Source organism: Hemiscyllium ocellatum, chromosome 37 (genome assembly GCF_020745735.1).
Source record: "Hemiscyllium ocellatum isolate sHemOce1 chromosome 37, sHemOce1.pat.X.cur, whole genome shotgun sequence".
Taxonomy (NCBI): domain Eukaryota; kingdom Metazoa; phylum Chordata; class Chondrichthyes; order Orectolobiformes; family Hemiscylliidae; genus Hemiscyllium; species Hemiscyllium ocellatum.
This window is the reverse complement of record NC_083437.1, coordinates 40,749,350-40,765,831: the sequence shown is the minus strand read 5'-3', so window position 1 is coordinate 40,765,831 and position 16,482 is coordinate 40,749,350. Positions and strand designations below refer to the sequence as shown.

Genomic DNA, 16,482 nt, shown 5'->3' with positions numbered 1-16,482 from the left:
TGCTGGCAGATGGGACAAGACTGGGTTGGGATATCTGGTCGGCATGGACGGGTTGGACCAAAAGGTCTGTTTCTGTGCTGTACATCTCTATGACTCTATAATTAAAAGGTAATTTCATTGAAACCAAATTACTTAAAGGGAGAATTGAAGCAAGAGGTTCCCCCACTTGTTGGGAAGTCCAAACCAGGAGACAGTTTCAAAATAAAAGAGAAGCTACGTAGGGACTTAATGAGGAGAATTTGTTTTTACTCACAAGATTGTAAATTTTTGGAAATATCTACTCCAGAGGACTATCCAAATTCAGTCATGGATTATGGTTAAAGAAAAGATTAACAAATTCCAAACACCAGTGATGTAAAGGGGCATTGCAATACTGTGAAGAGAAAAATACTGAAGTGGATTATCAGCTAACCTTATTCTTATGGCTCCCTAAAGGCTGCATTAAAAACAGATTCAATCAAGTTCACGGAAATGCTTTTGAGTCAGCACACCCTTGACCCATACTGCTGAGTCTTCCCTTAGTGCATCACAGACCATGCCCATTCTATCACCACCTGCCTTGAGCCAGGTCTTTATATCACTGAAGCAGTCATGATTGGAGTCTTATTGAAGATAGATCTCTTTAATCACCATGTTTAGATGTGATATAACACACTTCTGGAACAGGGTGGACTCAGGCCTTCTGGTTCAGAGATAGGGACACCCCCTCAGTGCCCTCTTATTGTCTATACACAGGATGCAAGGGAGCTGTCTTGGAGCGAGAGAAATGAAATATTCGTGAGGTCTCACAGTGCCATCCTCGCTGGGCATTGCTTTGTCCCCAAACCCAGTTTGGAGATATTGGGCTGACTGGTTGAGTCTGCACTGTGTCAATTGACTGCTCTTGGGTTTACCAAACAAAAAGTGTAGACAGCAATGTTTTTTTAAATTCTTATGGGCAGTGTAGGAAATAACATCTGAAAACAGGTATGCCACATTTTCTGATGTTAAAATAACTATATTAAATACAAGCAGTGAATGAACTTATGCAGGAATGTTTAAACTTATGAACAATGTATTTAATATCATCCGCACTTCCTTGCCTACAAAGACATGGAAGTGCTTTAGCTTCCTGGCAGGGGTGTTACCATGATCACTAAAATGGTTGTCCCACGAGGAGGCTATCCCAATGCACTGCTGCAAACCCCCTACCAAATGGATCAAGCAAGTTAGCCATTGAGAATTCTCAACAAAATGGGGTTCCGTTCAGGGACACGGTGGATAGAAAGCAGCTATTCCCTTCGTTAAAAAGTCAATAGCAAGTGGGCATAAATTTAACATGAAAGGCGACGGGGTTTAAGGGAAAATGTTTTCACCCAGTGTGTGGTGGGAATCTGGAATGCACTGCCTGGGAAGGGAACTGAAAGGCAACTTTCATATTAAAAAAAACAACATGAACTTGCAACGTCATAACATTGGGTGAAATGCTGGAAGGTGGGACTAGTGTAGATTGGTTCAAAGAGCCTTTCCTGTACTGTACAATTCAATAGCATGCACCCAGGTCTATGACATGAAATTTATTTCCAGTAGGTCCCCATAAAATTGCAGTGAAACATGTTTCCATTTATTACAGCAATGTACCATGTAGAATCACTGGTGGGTCTTCAGCAAAACAGAGGCAGGTTCATTCTATGGTGTCCTGATCAGTAAATGAGTGAATTTAATCTACAGCAGGTATGATTATCTATCAAGATGCTGCATAGCTCAGTTTATTTAGAAAAGCCAGAGTAGTCATGCTGACTGTAGAAGGAAGAATTTTATGGTCATGTTACAGGGTTTACTCTGCCTGAGAGATCTATGTCAAACAAAACTAAAAGTGGTCAATACTCAGACGTGGAATAGAAAATTTTAATTTTGAATATATGCTTTAAAGCATTCCCAATTACAATATTTTCCAGATGATGACAGGTTGTTAGTGACAAGATTTGTGCTAAGCAGACAAAAGAGTTAAAGAAACATTTGAATTGCACTTTTGTTACTATGTAAAAGTGAAAATGAAAATTTATGTCCTGCGACTGTAAAAACAAAATCAAGGGTTATATTAAATCTGGCCAGACTTGCTATTGCTTCGGATTACATGTGACCTCATTAACTCACTGTCAGCCATACACATGCGCGCGCACACACACACAAGAATTGATTATAAATGGATTATCCTTTAGATCCTAAATAGCGAACTCTGAAAAAAATTATTCTACTCACATCAAGATTAAGAGAGAACCTAGTCAAGAATATTGTATTTGAATAAATTCTCTTTTTTTCTTCCGGATTGTAAGGAAGGTTTCAATGCCCAAAATAACCCTCATGTCCATAGCAACAGATGTTCTTGAATTATTGAGGATTTCTTATAAGGTTATGTGTAGTGTTAATCCACTTACTGTCTAAGATATCTCCCAGACCCTGAGAACACAGCAAGTCCTTCAATCTTGTGACTTCGTCCTTCAGTTCTCGGATAAGTTTTGCATTTGGATCTTCATTAATCACTGCATTGCACTTAATCTGCTTTGCACGATCTGCATACCTAAAAGATAAAAATGCCAGTAATATAAACAACTCCACCAGGAAAACACTAATTGGAAAAAACGTAAATACTAGCGTCAAGATTTGCTCACGATAATACCCTTGAGCAACCTACGAGTTTCATCAAATCCTTCCCAAATGCACAGAAAAATTAAATGGTGAACATGAATCAGTAAGTGGTCAAAGAATTAAGACAATTCATTTTGTGGGTAAAGCTACAGTATACATCAACACCTCAAATTGCAAGACTAGAGTAAAGCCCAGCCTGGGAAAGCTTTAATAAAGTTTTATTCACATCAACATCACAGACAAGGCCAGCATTTATTGCCCATCTCGGATTGTCCTAGAGTGAAAAAAAAAGTTGGTGTGTGACATTCTTGAGCCAAATGTAACCTGAACAGTGAAGACAATCCACAGTGTGGTTAGGGAGGGCACTCTGGGAGTTTGATCCAGTGACCGTGAAGGAATGGCAATACAGTTCCAAGTCAGGATAGTATCTCTCTCCAAGAACAACTTGGTGGTGCTCCCATGTATGTACTGCCCCTGTCCTTCTTGATGATAGTAGTTACATGTTAGGAAGGCAACATCAAAGAGGCATTGCAGGAGTATTGAAGTGCATCTTGTAGATGGTACAGTCTGCCGTCAGTGCTTCAAGATTAAAGTGGTGCTGGAAAAGCTCAGAAGGCCAGGCAGCATCTGAGGAGCAGGAAAATCAACATTTCTGGCAGAAGCCCTTCATCAGGCATACTGTCAGTGTGCGTTCAGAGTGGAAGGGTGTCAGCTACAGGCTCAAAATGAACACACTGAAATTGTATCAGCACTATGTGAAAACGTGTTACTTCTAAATTCTGAAGATTTAGAGTAAGATTGCATTTCAATTTTTAAAAACTGAAGCTTGTATTAATTGATTTAAGCATCAAGATAGAAGTAATATTAGCTGAAAAATCACTCAGTAAGTTTGGCTTCTGAAAAATTCAAAATACTAGTGGAGAGGGAAATGAATTCATTTGTAGTAGAGTCACCACAATTTCATCCTGCTAAACTTTGCTGCCTCACAGCACCAGGGACCCAGGTTCAATTCCCACCTCAGGCAATTGTGTGGAGTTTGTACATTCTTCCAGTGTCTGTGTGAGTTTCCTCCCACAATCCAAAGATGTGCAGGTTAGGTGAATTGGCCACGCTAAATTGCCCATAGTGTTAGGTGCATTAGTCAGGGATAAATATAGGGTAGGGTAATGGGTCTGAGTGGGTTACTCTTTGGAGGGCCAGTGTGGCTGTTTTGGGCTGAAGGGCCTGTTTCCACACTGTAGGGAGGCTAATCTAATCTAACGTGTACAGCATGGAATGTGTACCAGAAGATGTTAAAAACAGACATACCTTAAAGTGCTGAGAGTTTCATCATAGTTTATATCAGCTGGACTAAGAGCAGCAACCATTGCAGTACGTGAGTTTCCACCTGAGAGAAACAAGTCACAATCAAACATCTGTGAACCCACACTTAAAAACACCAGCAACATTAATGGCACAGGTCACTGAGATATTGTTTCTCATTCAGCAGACTTTCAATCACAATACATTGAAATGCAAACCTAACTTCTCGTTCTGCTGGCACATAAACAATGCTTTCTGAGTAAGGTTCAGTGGTTAAGAATGCTGCCTCACAGCACCAGGGAGCCAAGTTCAATTCCACTCTCAGGTGACTGTGTGGAGTTTGCACATTCTCCCCATGTCTGCGTGGGTTACCTCTGGGTACTGTGGTTTTCTCCCACAGTCCAAAGATGTGCAGGTTGGGTGGATTGGCCATGGCCATGCTAATCAGCACATGTAGTGTCCAGGGATCTTAGTTGAAAATGTGTTGCTGGAAAAGCGCAGCAGGTCAGGCAGCATCCAAGGAACAGGAGATTTGACATTTCGGGCATAAGCCCTTCTTCAGCCCTTCCTGAAGAAGGGCTTATGCCCGAAACGTCGAATCTCCTGCTCCTTGGATGCTGCCTGACCTGCTGCGCTTTTCCAGCAACACATTTTCAGCTCTGATCTCCAGCATCTGCAGGCCTCACTTTCTCCTCCAGGGATCTTAGTCTAGCTGGAATAGCCATGAGAAATGCAGGGTTACAGGGATAGGGTAGAGAGAGTTGGTCTGGGAAGGATGCTGTTCTCAGGGTTGGTGTGGACATGATAGGCCGTACAGACTGCTTCCCATACTTTAGCGATTCTGCTTGTATGAAGTGGCACAAATTCTTAGTCTGGTGTGTATGTGTGACTTTATTTAGTAAAATGTCATTGCACAAAAAAATTCCACTCCATTTTATACCTAAACAGAGTCACCATACGCACATAGTGTACCACTATCCAGAAGCAAGTAACAAGACTTTTGGACTAATACTTCACTTTGAGAGTCACCTTACCGAGATTCTCCCTCAAAAGCCAGGTCAATACAGAGTCTCTGTAGGGAATGAAGTCAGACTTCTTTTTCTTCTTGCTCTGTTCAACACAGGTTTAAAAAAAAGAGTATTGATATTAAAGATAAATCCTAGATGACACCCATCCCCACTTCCTTTACCCAATTCTGTTAATTTCAATCCATTTTCAAATATTGGCAGTAACATCAGAAAAAGAGACAGCTCTAATGCAGAGTCTAAAATACATGGCTGGCTAATAGTCAACTTAGGCCAAAACTAAGGCATTTCCATTCTCCATCAAAAACGGAGAAATTCTCAATTTTAGTATGCTCAAGACAAAATTGCACTCACTATCTAGCCAGCGATAAGCAGTGATCTAGGCCTGCTCCACTACACAATACAATCACAACGAAGCTGACACTTCACAACCACTTTCCTGTCGTCCCTCCCGCACCACGGCCCTTCATTCCTGTCCCCCACAGACCTTCATTCTCCTACTGAGCAAGTCCAATATTGCAGTTACAATTTAGCCAGACAAAAGCAACTTTCCACTGTTAACCAAGTTAGATTTGTTAGTAAATGGTGCGCTCACCCTTGGACTGATTCATTTGATGTTTCTGACCTATGGTGGCTTCATCTCCTGTCTACAGCAGCCCCATGACTGACTCCAAATACAATAATCCAAAACTGGCTCATTTCAATTTGAAACCTCTGTCGAAATTCAAGTAAAGGATTTGTGACTACTGAGACATTAATATAAGGAAGCTCAGGCAAATCTGTCAAACACTACTCTTGACATTACATAAAAGAAGGAAAATGTGACAAGAGAGATTCAAGTGTTTCCAACAGATGGAGAAAGAATCCGATGAAAACTCTGAACTACTGGATAGTTGAACAAAGAACAAACGAAATTACAGCACAGGAACAGGCCCTTTGGCTCTCCAAGTCTATGCCAATCCAGAGCCTCTATCTAAACCTGTCACCTATTTTCTAATGATCCGTATCCTTCTGCTCCCTGCTCATTCACGTATCTGTCTAGATACATCTCAAATGACACTATGGTGCCTGCCTTTACCAGCTCCGCTGGCAATGTGTTCCAGGTATGCACCACCTTCCACTAAAGAACTTTCCATACATATCGCCCTTAAACCTTTCCCCTCTCACCTTGAACTCGTGACCTCTAGTAATTGAGTCCCCCACTCTGGGAAAAAGGTTTACTTGACCTTGGCTATCCACCTTGTCTCTACCTCCCATGACTTTGTAGACCTCAAATCAGGTCCCCCCTCAACCTCCCTCTTTCTAATGAAAATAATCCTAATCTACTCAACTCTCTTCATAGCTAGTACCCTCCATACCAGGCAATATCCTGGTGAACCTCCTCTGCACCCTCTCCAAAGCATCCACATCCTTTTGGCAATGTGGTGACCAGAATTGTACGCAGTATTCCAAATATGGCCGAACCAAAGTCCATAATCTGCCAACTCTTGTACTCAATACCCCATCTGATGAGAGAAAGCATGCAGTTTGCCTTCTTGGCCACTCAATTGACCTGCCTTGCCACCTTCAGGGTACAATAGACGTGAACACCCAGATCTCTCTTTACATCAACTTTCCCCAGGCATTTTACATTTACTGTATAGTTCATTCTTGAACTGGTTCTTCCAAAATGCATCACCTTGCATTTGCCTAGATTGAACTCTATCCGCTATTTTTCTGCCCAACTCTCAAATCTATCTACATTCTGCTTTATCCTCCGATAGTCCCCTTCGCTATCTGCTACTCCACCAACCTTAGTGTCATCTGCAAGCTTGCTATATACCTTCCTCCAGACCATTTATGTAGATCACAAACAGCAGTTCCAGCACAAATTACTGTGGAATACAACTGGTCACAGTTCTCCATTTTGAGAAATTCCCTTCCACTACTATTCTATCTCCCGTTGCTCATCCAGTTCTCTATCCAACTAGCTAGAACACCCTGGACCGCATGTGACTTCATAGATTACCATCACCAACACCTGCTGAGAGAACTTTGTGTATTTGATATGGAAGAGATTCCAAAGCTACCAAGAAACTATGCTCCTACCACTCAACTCTCTTTCAAATGTCACGAGTAAACCAGGAACTCAAAACAGTGCAGTGGTGACAAACGTGATGATACCAGTTCCTTAAAATAGCCAGTTGGCCCTTAACCTGCACAACTTCCAAAGTCCCGCACAATCCAGCAATGTGTTTACACCACAGCTACAAAAGACTTTCAGAAAAACAGGATGCAGAGGGGGTTGGCATCGACACAGGGCAACTTAAACAAGTTAAATTTCATTGCAGTACATGAAAAATAAAATGAGAATGAATAAATAGATGAAAGATTGCTTGCAAAAGTCTTTAGCCAGTGATGAAAGACAACTTGAAGGAAGCTAAGTAGTTAGCCAAGTACTGAAAGTAAATCCAAATAGTGTATAGTTACAACTCAATATCTAATCCACATTCCTGAATTATCTCAAATTCATTTCCAGATCAGCAAATCTGTAATTAAGAGATTAGGCTTTGCCAGCCACATATCCAGACAGTTCTAGAGGCCAAATGGATGTACTAATGTGGTGTAAACATTGTTTTAGTAACTCAGAACCAATAATAGACAGATTATTACACTATTATGGAACACTTCCTCAGTAGTTTTAAAACATAGACACTTATTAGTTTCACTGATTATGTAAGTGACAACTTTGGGCTGTTTTAGGCACAAGCAAGCAATGTGCACCAGTGAAGGAAATTGGCTACATAACACAGAGCCTGAAAGAGATGCTTTAGTGTTTGTTTTGTTGTCACATATATAGAACAATTATGAGCAGAGCACATTATATGATAATATCCTGACATTACCTTACTGGGAGCATTGTCCTACAATGGCAGCATAAGTTGAAAAGACAAGAAGTTATGGTAAACAACCTTAAAAATCTGTTTTTACAAAATTGAGATAACGCAGATAAACAGGAACTCACCACTTCTGCAAGGGCAGAGATAACTTTCCCTAATGTTGTAAGTGATTTGTTGATATTCGCTCCTTCCTGAAAGTGAAGAAGCAATTAACTCAATTTGTTTTACGTCAATATATTGAATTTGTCACAAAATTTAAACCAACACTGCATTCCTTTTGCAGAGTTCAAGGTGCTTCGATTTGTTTCCCCCCCAAGGTTGACTTGACCTTGGTGGGCCACACAAATAAGATTTTCACAAAAATTAACTATTTATAACACTCCTCTACATTTCAGATCATATTATTGCATCTCCAGAAACACAATGGAGTTTGAACAAGAAAATTGACACTGGCTGATGTGCACCACTCACATCAAATATATTATTGGAGATTTCATAAAATATTCACTGTATTCAATTAGCAAAAATAAAGACATGTCGGCAAGAAATCTGCCATTCTTTGTTACCTTTAATCTTGTTCCTTTAGCCCCAGTAGAGTCAGCCCGTTCACTACCAGCCAGATCGACGAGGCTGATTTTGCTCACCTAATCAAGGAGGGAATACAAACATTCATCAGATTGCCTTTTACTTTCAAATTTAACCACCTGGCCTTGCACTAAAACAATAAGAAAAGCTTTTACTTCAATCAAAGCAGAAAGAGCTGCTAGTTGCACTTACTAAAGAATAGAGGTATTGGAGGGGAAAATGGAATACAGATTAGATTAGATTCCCTACAGTGTGGAAACAGGCCCTTTGGCCCAACCAGCCCACACTGACCCTCCGAAGAGTAAACCACCCAAACCCATTTCCCTCTGACTAACACACTTAACACTATGGACAATTTAGCATGGCCAATTCACCTGACCTGCACATCTTTGGACTGTGGGAGGAAACTAGAGCACCCGGAGGAACCCACGCAGATTCGGGGAGAACATGCAAACTCCACACAGTCAGACAGTCACCCGAGGCTGGAATCAAACCCGGGTCCCTGGTGCTGTGAGGCTGCAGTGCTCATATAAAGTGAGGAATTGGGAGGTTGTACACTATGGCAGGAATAGCGGAGCCGAATTTTATTTAAATGGAGAAAGATACAGGACAGAAGGATTTGGGAGCCCTTATCCATGGATCAGAAAAAGCTAACATCCGATTCAGCATATAGCATGGAAGACAAAACAAAGGTAAGCGTTTATTTCAATGGGAACGAATTATAAAAGTAGAGAGGTTTTGCTAAAACTACACAAGGCATTAGTCAGACCACAGCTCGAATACTATAAATAGTTTTAGCCCCTTATCCAAAGAAAGATATACTGACATTGGAGGCAGTCCGGGAAATGTTCACATAGCTGATAACAGGAAGGGAGGGACTATCATATAAGGAGAGGTTGAGTAGGTTGGGCCTTGTACTCATTGGAATTAGAAGAATGAGGTGACTTTATTGAAACATACAATATTCTTGACGCACTTGACAGGTTAGATGTGGAGTGGCTGTTTCCACTTGTGGGACAATCTAGGACCGGAGGACATAACCTCAGAATAAGAGGTTACACATTTAAGAGAGACAAGGAAGAATTTCTTCCGAGGGTAATAATTCTGTGGAACTCTTTACCACAGTAGACTGTCAAAGCTGGATTATTAAGTATATTCAAGGCTGAGGTGGATTTTTAAGGGAATCTAGGTTTCTGAGCAAAAGGCAGGAAAATGGAGTTGAGGTTCAATTGAAATGTTCCCTCTTCAGAATTAATCATCAATTTTATACCTTCTCTGTGCAAAGATCTGTTTCTGCATCATGTTTCTTCTGGGTAAAAACTATGGTGAAAACAGCATGAGATCTGCTGCTGGTCTCATTCATATTAGTAGCTGCCACAGTTCTGAAATTAAAAACATGATTATATTTTACAGCTCATAAAATCAGTGCCAAAAATAATCTTTTGCTTATTACACATTCTGCATAATACACAGGACATGAAATTTGCTTCCTGGAAGAGTTTCCCCAATATCTAGAATGTGCCAGCTGGTTTATTCATTCCTCAAATGAACAGATTGTCTTCACTTAATTCTTACTCATTTCCTCCTGTCTCATTTTCCTTATACCTTGCTGTCCTTTGTACTGACATTGCATGGACGACAGAACAATAATTGAGTTATCTGATAACCTTAATACCAGATTAGAGAAGATCAAATTGCCAGTGCTTTTATAAAACAAGTCCAGGTATTATAACCAGAGAAACATTAGCACAAAAATCCTGATTCCATGAGCATTTGTGAGTCACAGCTCAAAGAACTGCAAATGATATTTGGCATCAGCCTCTTACTTTAATGTAGTCTGTAATAGCCTGAAACTAATGAAGCTTGTATGCTCAAGATTAATGAATATCTAACTTAAAATGAATAAACCAAAATCAGGAAACATTGTTACAAATCTCAATATAAAATGTTATTTTGGTCTCAAGTTTCAACAAATGTTGAAGCAGCAGCCCTGCCCTGATTGCCATGACAATTAGATCATTTTTATCTGAACAACACGGTTGGCTCTTTACATTCAATGGATGGTTGGCTCAGTTAGGAACATAAACAGGAGTACTGGCCTCAAGGCTGACCCCACCTTCAACTAGACCATGGTCGATCTTCTACCTCAATCCAATTTCCTTCACTGTATCCATCAATACCCCCCCGCCCCGTGATATCTTTAATATCCAGTAATTTATTAATCTTAGTTGGCCAAATGGCAAATGTACATGATTCAAAATAATACCAAGAGCATTTCAATTCCCATTCTGACTTAGCCCTGGGACCTGCCTCTTTCTCCAGCCCCTGAGAGTGATAGGTACTGGTAAACCACCACTGATAAAAATAACTACCAAGGAAGCAAAAAGGCTCAGGGTGAACACTGGCAGATAACGAGCCATTCACCGGGTTTGAGCAAAATACGAGACAATAATAAATTCAATATCCAAAAGGAAGATCTTAGCTAATTGACCTTAACTCAGGAGTTTTTAAAAAAGGGAATGGTAAAGGTACTAAGTGTTGTTGGCACACAAGTTGATCAGAGTTTGATTCAGCACATGATGTCCAACCTGGCTTTGTTCCCTGCATCCATGAGATCTGCAATGTCTGTATAAGATGTTACAGCCAGTTTGGAAAGATCTTCTACGTAGGGTCCCAGCAGTGGGTGCTCTCTGACACGTAGATTTCCTTTGGTCTTGGGATTTAGCAGATCTCGAACCCTTTCACAATAAATTTCCATGTAACTGACCTGCATCCAACAACCAGGAAAACGTGATTAGGTTTCAACAAGAGCTAGCAACACAAAAATAAAGGAAAGTATGTCAGTGTGAAGCTAGCCTGATTTTTAGGAGTATAATGAAAAGAAAGGAACAATGTTTTAGCAAAGCATATTGATTGGAACAATGCACACATCTGTTTTTATATTGCATTACAGAAATGCACTTTTAAACTATGTGTTAGCAAGACTAACAAAAAAAAACCAACCGAATAAAGCAGAAAAAAAAATGGTAAATAGTACATTTAAGGGAGGGCTTAAATTGACACCTAAATTGGTTTTATATACCAGCCAATAACTGGAATTAAAAATGTAATCTCTCTTCCATTGAAGTATCTGAGTATTCCAACACTTAAAAATCCTGAAAATTGCACTGCCTTCGCCCTGCTTAGATATCACAAACAGTCTAAATTATAGAATTAATTACGTTTGCTGGTTATTATTTGTATAGCAGGTTTTCAAAAAAAAAACAAAAAAGCACTGACTAATTCTGTCACTGATTTCATCTTCGCTTTTGGAAAATGGGTTGGGGGGGTTATAGATAGAGGGCGGGGGTGGGGAAAAGAGGAGAGGTGTTAGAAAGATGGCAAAAAGAATATGTATAATTAAAATTGCTGTCAATTATGCATTTCAAATTCTGGATTCTTGTAAATTTCACAATAGTATGTACCCCTGACATGAAAGCGGAAATGCATTTCTTTGCCCTCTACCTAACACCATCACCGTCACACCTCATTTTCCAAAAGCTAAGGTGAAATCAGTAGCAGAACTATTCAGTGCAGTGCTTGCTTCAGATTCAAGCACTACAAACATTATTGAATGGCAGTGATGTGACATAAAAGGTCATCCATTAATCAATGACCTACAATTCCAAGCATTTCGTAGAAAACTGCTTCATATTCCATTTATAAGTGAATTACTATTTTGGAAAGCTATTTTTTAGATGATGGTGAAAATTCATAAACTGCACGTCTGTAACATCAACATCACTTCAAGGATAAAAATAAATCCACCAACTCATACCATGTGATATACAATTTGGATTTGAGTAGCTTTAAGACAGCCAAGTCAGGCTATGAGTATTCAGCTTATTCATGACCTTTGTCAAATGTCATTTTAATCTCCTCTTAGGTTGAACTCAGATCCAAAATTTCCACAGTGCAAAGTCTAGTGGCAGACTTAACTAACAGATGATTCAGGTTTCATTACTCATGGTCTTATTGTAATATTTCATTAGTTAACAGACAGATTTAGGACCGAGAACAATATTGATTAAAGATGAGTTTTGATTTGTGACTATCTAACTTCTTGTTACAGAAATGTAAAAATGGATGATCAATTCAGCCAATTTAAAGACCTCATGTCTATAAGCAAAATGTTCCACATCAGGAAACTACACACAATGTATTAGCGGGGGAAGAAATCCTACAAGCACATAGAACATTGCAGCACAGTACAGGCCCTTCAGCCCTCACTGCTGCGCCAACCTGTGGAACCAATCTGAAGCTTATCTATTCTACATTATTCCATTTTTCAGCCATATGTTTATCCAATGATCATTTAAATGCATATAAAGTTGGTGAGTCTACACACAGGATGTTCCATGCCCCTGCTACTCTGAGTAAAGAAACTACCGCTGACATCTGTCCTATGTCTATCACCTTTCAATTTATGTCCCCTTGTGCTAGCCATCACAAGAAAAAGGCTCTCACTGTGCACCCTATCTAAAGCCCTGATTATCTTATATGTCTCAATTAAGTCCCCTCTCAACCTTCTTCTCTCTAATGAAAACAACCTCAAGTCCCTCAGCCTTTCCTCCAAGGACCTTCTCTCCATACCAGGCAACATCCGAGTAAATCACCTCTGTACCCTTCCCAAAGCTTCCACATCCTTCCTACAATGCGGAGACCAGAACTGTATGCAATACTCCAAATGCAACCACAGCAGAGTTTTATACAGCAGCAACATGACTTTGTGGCTCCAAGACTGAATTCCTCAACCAATAAAAGCGAACACGCCATTTGCCTTCTTAACAACCATATCACAGACACAGAGATCTCTCTGTTCATCTACACTGCCAAGAATCTTACCATTAGCCCAGTACTCATTATTCCTGTTGCTCCTTCCAAAGTGAATCACCTCACACTTTTCCACATTAAACTCCATTTGCCACCTCTCAGCCCAGCTTTGCAGCTTATTTATGTTCCTCTGTAACCTGCAACAATTATCCGCAACTCCACTGACCAGTGTCATCACAAATTTACTAAACCATTCTTCTACACCCTCATCCAGGTCATTTATAAAAGTGACAAACAACAGTGGACCCAGATCAGATCCTTACAGTACAGCTCTAGTAAATGAACTCCAGGATGAACATTTCCCATCAACCACCACTGTTTTCTTTCAGCTAGCCAATTCTGATTCAAATTTGAAAATGTTATTTACACAATGAAGTCAATCATTTGCAAATATCAGTTGTCCTTTACAACAAGTTAATTCAATTGAATGAATCACTTGACCAATTTATACAAAGATGCATGGTTTTAATCAGCTCTAATTTTTTTTTTAAAAAAGCTTTTCAACAAAAAAAAGGAAGTCGAGGAAGACAGGAGATGTGATCACGCTAAGCAACAACCCCATGACAATTAGAAACAGAAATAAACGTCAAATGTAGGTTCCTCAGATCTGAAATGCTGAGTTCTGAACCAGTATTCATACCCCATGAGATGAACCTTTTGCATCAATTCTTACCTCCACAGAATATGACACATCAGAATTACTGTTGTCATTTATCTGCTCAAAGAGCTCTTCACAAAGCTGCAAGAGGAAGGAACAAACAAAAGCCACTGATCAATTTCAATCTTATCCCACAAAAGGAACAAAAATGCTATTTGGGAAGTCAACCCAAACACAGTAGGGTTTCCCCCAGTAAAGCATCTTTTACTTTGAATTCTTAGGTGACTATTAACATTGAATTCATTCCAAATGGGTCAATTTTTTTGTATTATGCAATTGCATCTAGACATCTTTCTTAATCTGTCTTGGACCGACTGCCACAGATAGAACTGGGCCTTGCTGAAGTTTGTTGCTGTGCAATCTCATTTTAAAGCCATTTATTTGGCAGACTATAAATATTGGTTTCAAAAACTTGGACTACAAGATCAATGACTATTCTATCTCAAACCCGACGAACGTTAGGCATCCCTGTTTCTTTTGGAAAGCAAACAGGAACAGAAAATAGGCTTCACAGTCTATGGAATTGCTGACAACCACAACAGCCAGTGGAGTTACTATCCATCAGCTCTGCTACAAAGCAAAGAACAGGTTGGAAAAAGACATTTTGAAGAAACAAAACTTTTTGCACCAATTAGATGCAGAGGTCCTTGGTTAAGCCAGCATTCATTTCCCACTCCCAGTTTCCCTTGAGAAGGTGCTGGTAAGCTGCCCTCTTGACCTGCTATAGTCCATTTCAGCAAAGATACATCCACAAGACTATTAGGGAGGGAGTGCCAGTATTTTGACCCAGCCACACTGAAGGAATGGTAACATATTTCCAAGTCAGGATGGTGGTGCTCCAAAGTAACTGCTGCCCTTGTCTTTCTCGATGGAAGTGGTTGTGGGTTTGGAAAGTGTTGTTGAAGGAGCTTTGGTGAATTGTAGATTATACACACCACCTGCGACTGAGCATCAGCGGTGGAGGGAGTGGATGTTTATGAATGTGGTTTCAATCAAGTGGGCTGCTTTGCCCTGGATGGCGTCAAGCTTGAGTGTTGTTGGAGCTGCACCCATCCAGGCAAGTGGGGAGTATTACATCACCCACCCTCCTGAGTTGTGCCTTGTAGGGAGTGGTCAGGCTTTGGGGAGTCAGGAGGTGAGTTTCTCATTTCAGGATTCCTAACCTTGACCTGCTCTTGTAGCCATACAGCTAGTCTAGTTCAGCTTCTGACCAATGGCAGCCAAAATGATGTTGATAGTGGGAATTCAGCGATTCTTAATGACTTATAAAAGATGAGGGACGATCAACTTTGGGGTCCCATTAAACAAATGGGAAGAGATTTATCAATGAAGTAATTAGTTGCATCTCTGAATTAAAATTGAACTTTACCTGTGGGATTATCCCTTGATGGTCTTTATCTTGTTTTCCCATCATGGTGTAGGACTTCCCTGCCCCAGTTTGACCGTATGCGAAAATGCATACATTGTAACCCTCAAACGAATGCTGCAGCATTTCTTTACCGATGTCATTGTAGACTTGATGCTGAGAAGCAAAGGCTGGATCTTCAGCCTGACAAGTGAAAAGACAGTCAGGTTATGCTTGATTCAGTCAAGAATAAGACAAAGACAAAAATAACACATTTATCCTAAAGATAACTGAAAAACAACACAGCTGCTGAGATTGTCTTCATGTGTGCGAGAAAACTGGAATCCTACAAATCAAATGCCAATAGAATGGTGGTGAGTTGGGAGTGAACGTAAGCTGTCTGGATCATTAGGCCAGACCTCCCGATTACCAGTCACTACCACAGGGCTTCGGACACCAATTGGGGTCACATGCTGAAATATTGGAATTGAGCGCTGAGGCAGTAGCAGCCAATTCCCATCTCACTTACCCCGAGGAATTCTCTTCCCTCCTCCACCAATTACCCAAGATATTGCAACATTTTCAAGCTTCAAATGGAGTCACAGCAGGAAAATATTTGAGAAACATGGCATTATCACACATCCTTGAGTTAGCCTCTTTCAAATATGGGGGTCAACAAGTGTGGCAATGGAAAAGCACAGCAGGTCAAGCAGTATTCAAGGAGGAGAGTCGACATTTCGGGATAAGCCAATCATCAGGAATGGGGGGGCTCCCAAGGTGGCTGGGAGGTAAATGGGAGGGGGTGGGGCCGGGGGAAGGTAGCTAGGAAGGCAATAGGTGGTGGAGACAGGTCGAAGCAGAGGGTAAAGTGGATAGATGGGAAGGAAGACGGACAAGTAGGACAGGTCAAAAGGGCGGTGCCGAGTTGGGGGATTGGATCTGGGATAAGGTGGGGGGAGGGAAAATTGGGAAACTGGTGAAATTGGCATTGATTCCATGTGGTTGGAGGATCCCAAGGTGGATGATGAGGTGCTCCCCCTCCAGGTGTTGGGTGGTTAGGGTTTGGAGGTGGAGGCGCCTCAGGACTTGCATGCCCTTGGTGGAGTGAGAGGGGGAGTTGAAGTGGTCAGCCACAAGGCGGTATGGTTGTTTAGTGAGTGTGTCCTGGAGAGGTCTTCTGAAACGTTC

At 40.8% G+C, this 16,482-nt stretch overlaps 1 protein-coding gene across 8 annotated transcripts in view; it reads right to left on the bottom strand.

Annotated features, from left to right (window-relative positions):
- Window positions 1–16,482, bottom strand: part of kif1b (kinesin family member 1B) — a 219,749-nt gene that overhangs the window by 135,114 nt on the left and 68,153 nt on the right. For all 8 annotated transcript variants that reach the window (XM_060852399.1, XM_060852402.1, XM_060852400.1 and 5 more), the window contains exons 4-12: window positions 15,319–15,498; window positions 13,965–14,030; window positions 11,008–11,186; window positions 9,690–9,801; window positions 8,401–8,478; window positions 7,960–8,025; window positions 4,965–5,040; window positions 3,937–4,015; window positions 2,418–2,560 (exon numbers count right to left, since the gene is read on the bottom strand). In XM_060852399.1, the coding sequence (XP_060708382.1) occupies window positions 2,418–2,560; window positions 3,937–4,015; window positions 4,965–5,040; window positions 7,960–8,025; window positions 8,401–8,478; window positions 9,690–9,801; window positions 11,008–11,186; window positions 13,965–14,030; window positions 15,319–15,498 (979 nt within the window). The remainder of the gene's footprint in view (window positions 1–2,417; window positions 2,561–3,936; window positions 4,016–4,964; window positions 5,041–7,959; window positions 8,026–8,400; window positions 8,479–9,689; window positions 9,802–11,007; window positions 11,187–13,964; window positions 14,031–15,318; window positions 15,499–16,482) is intronic.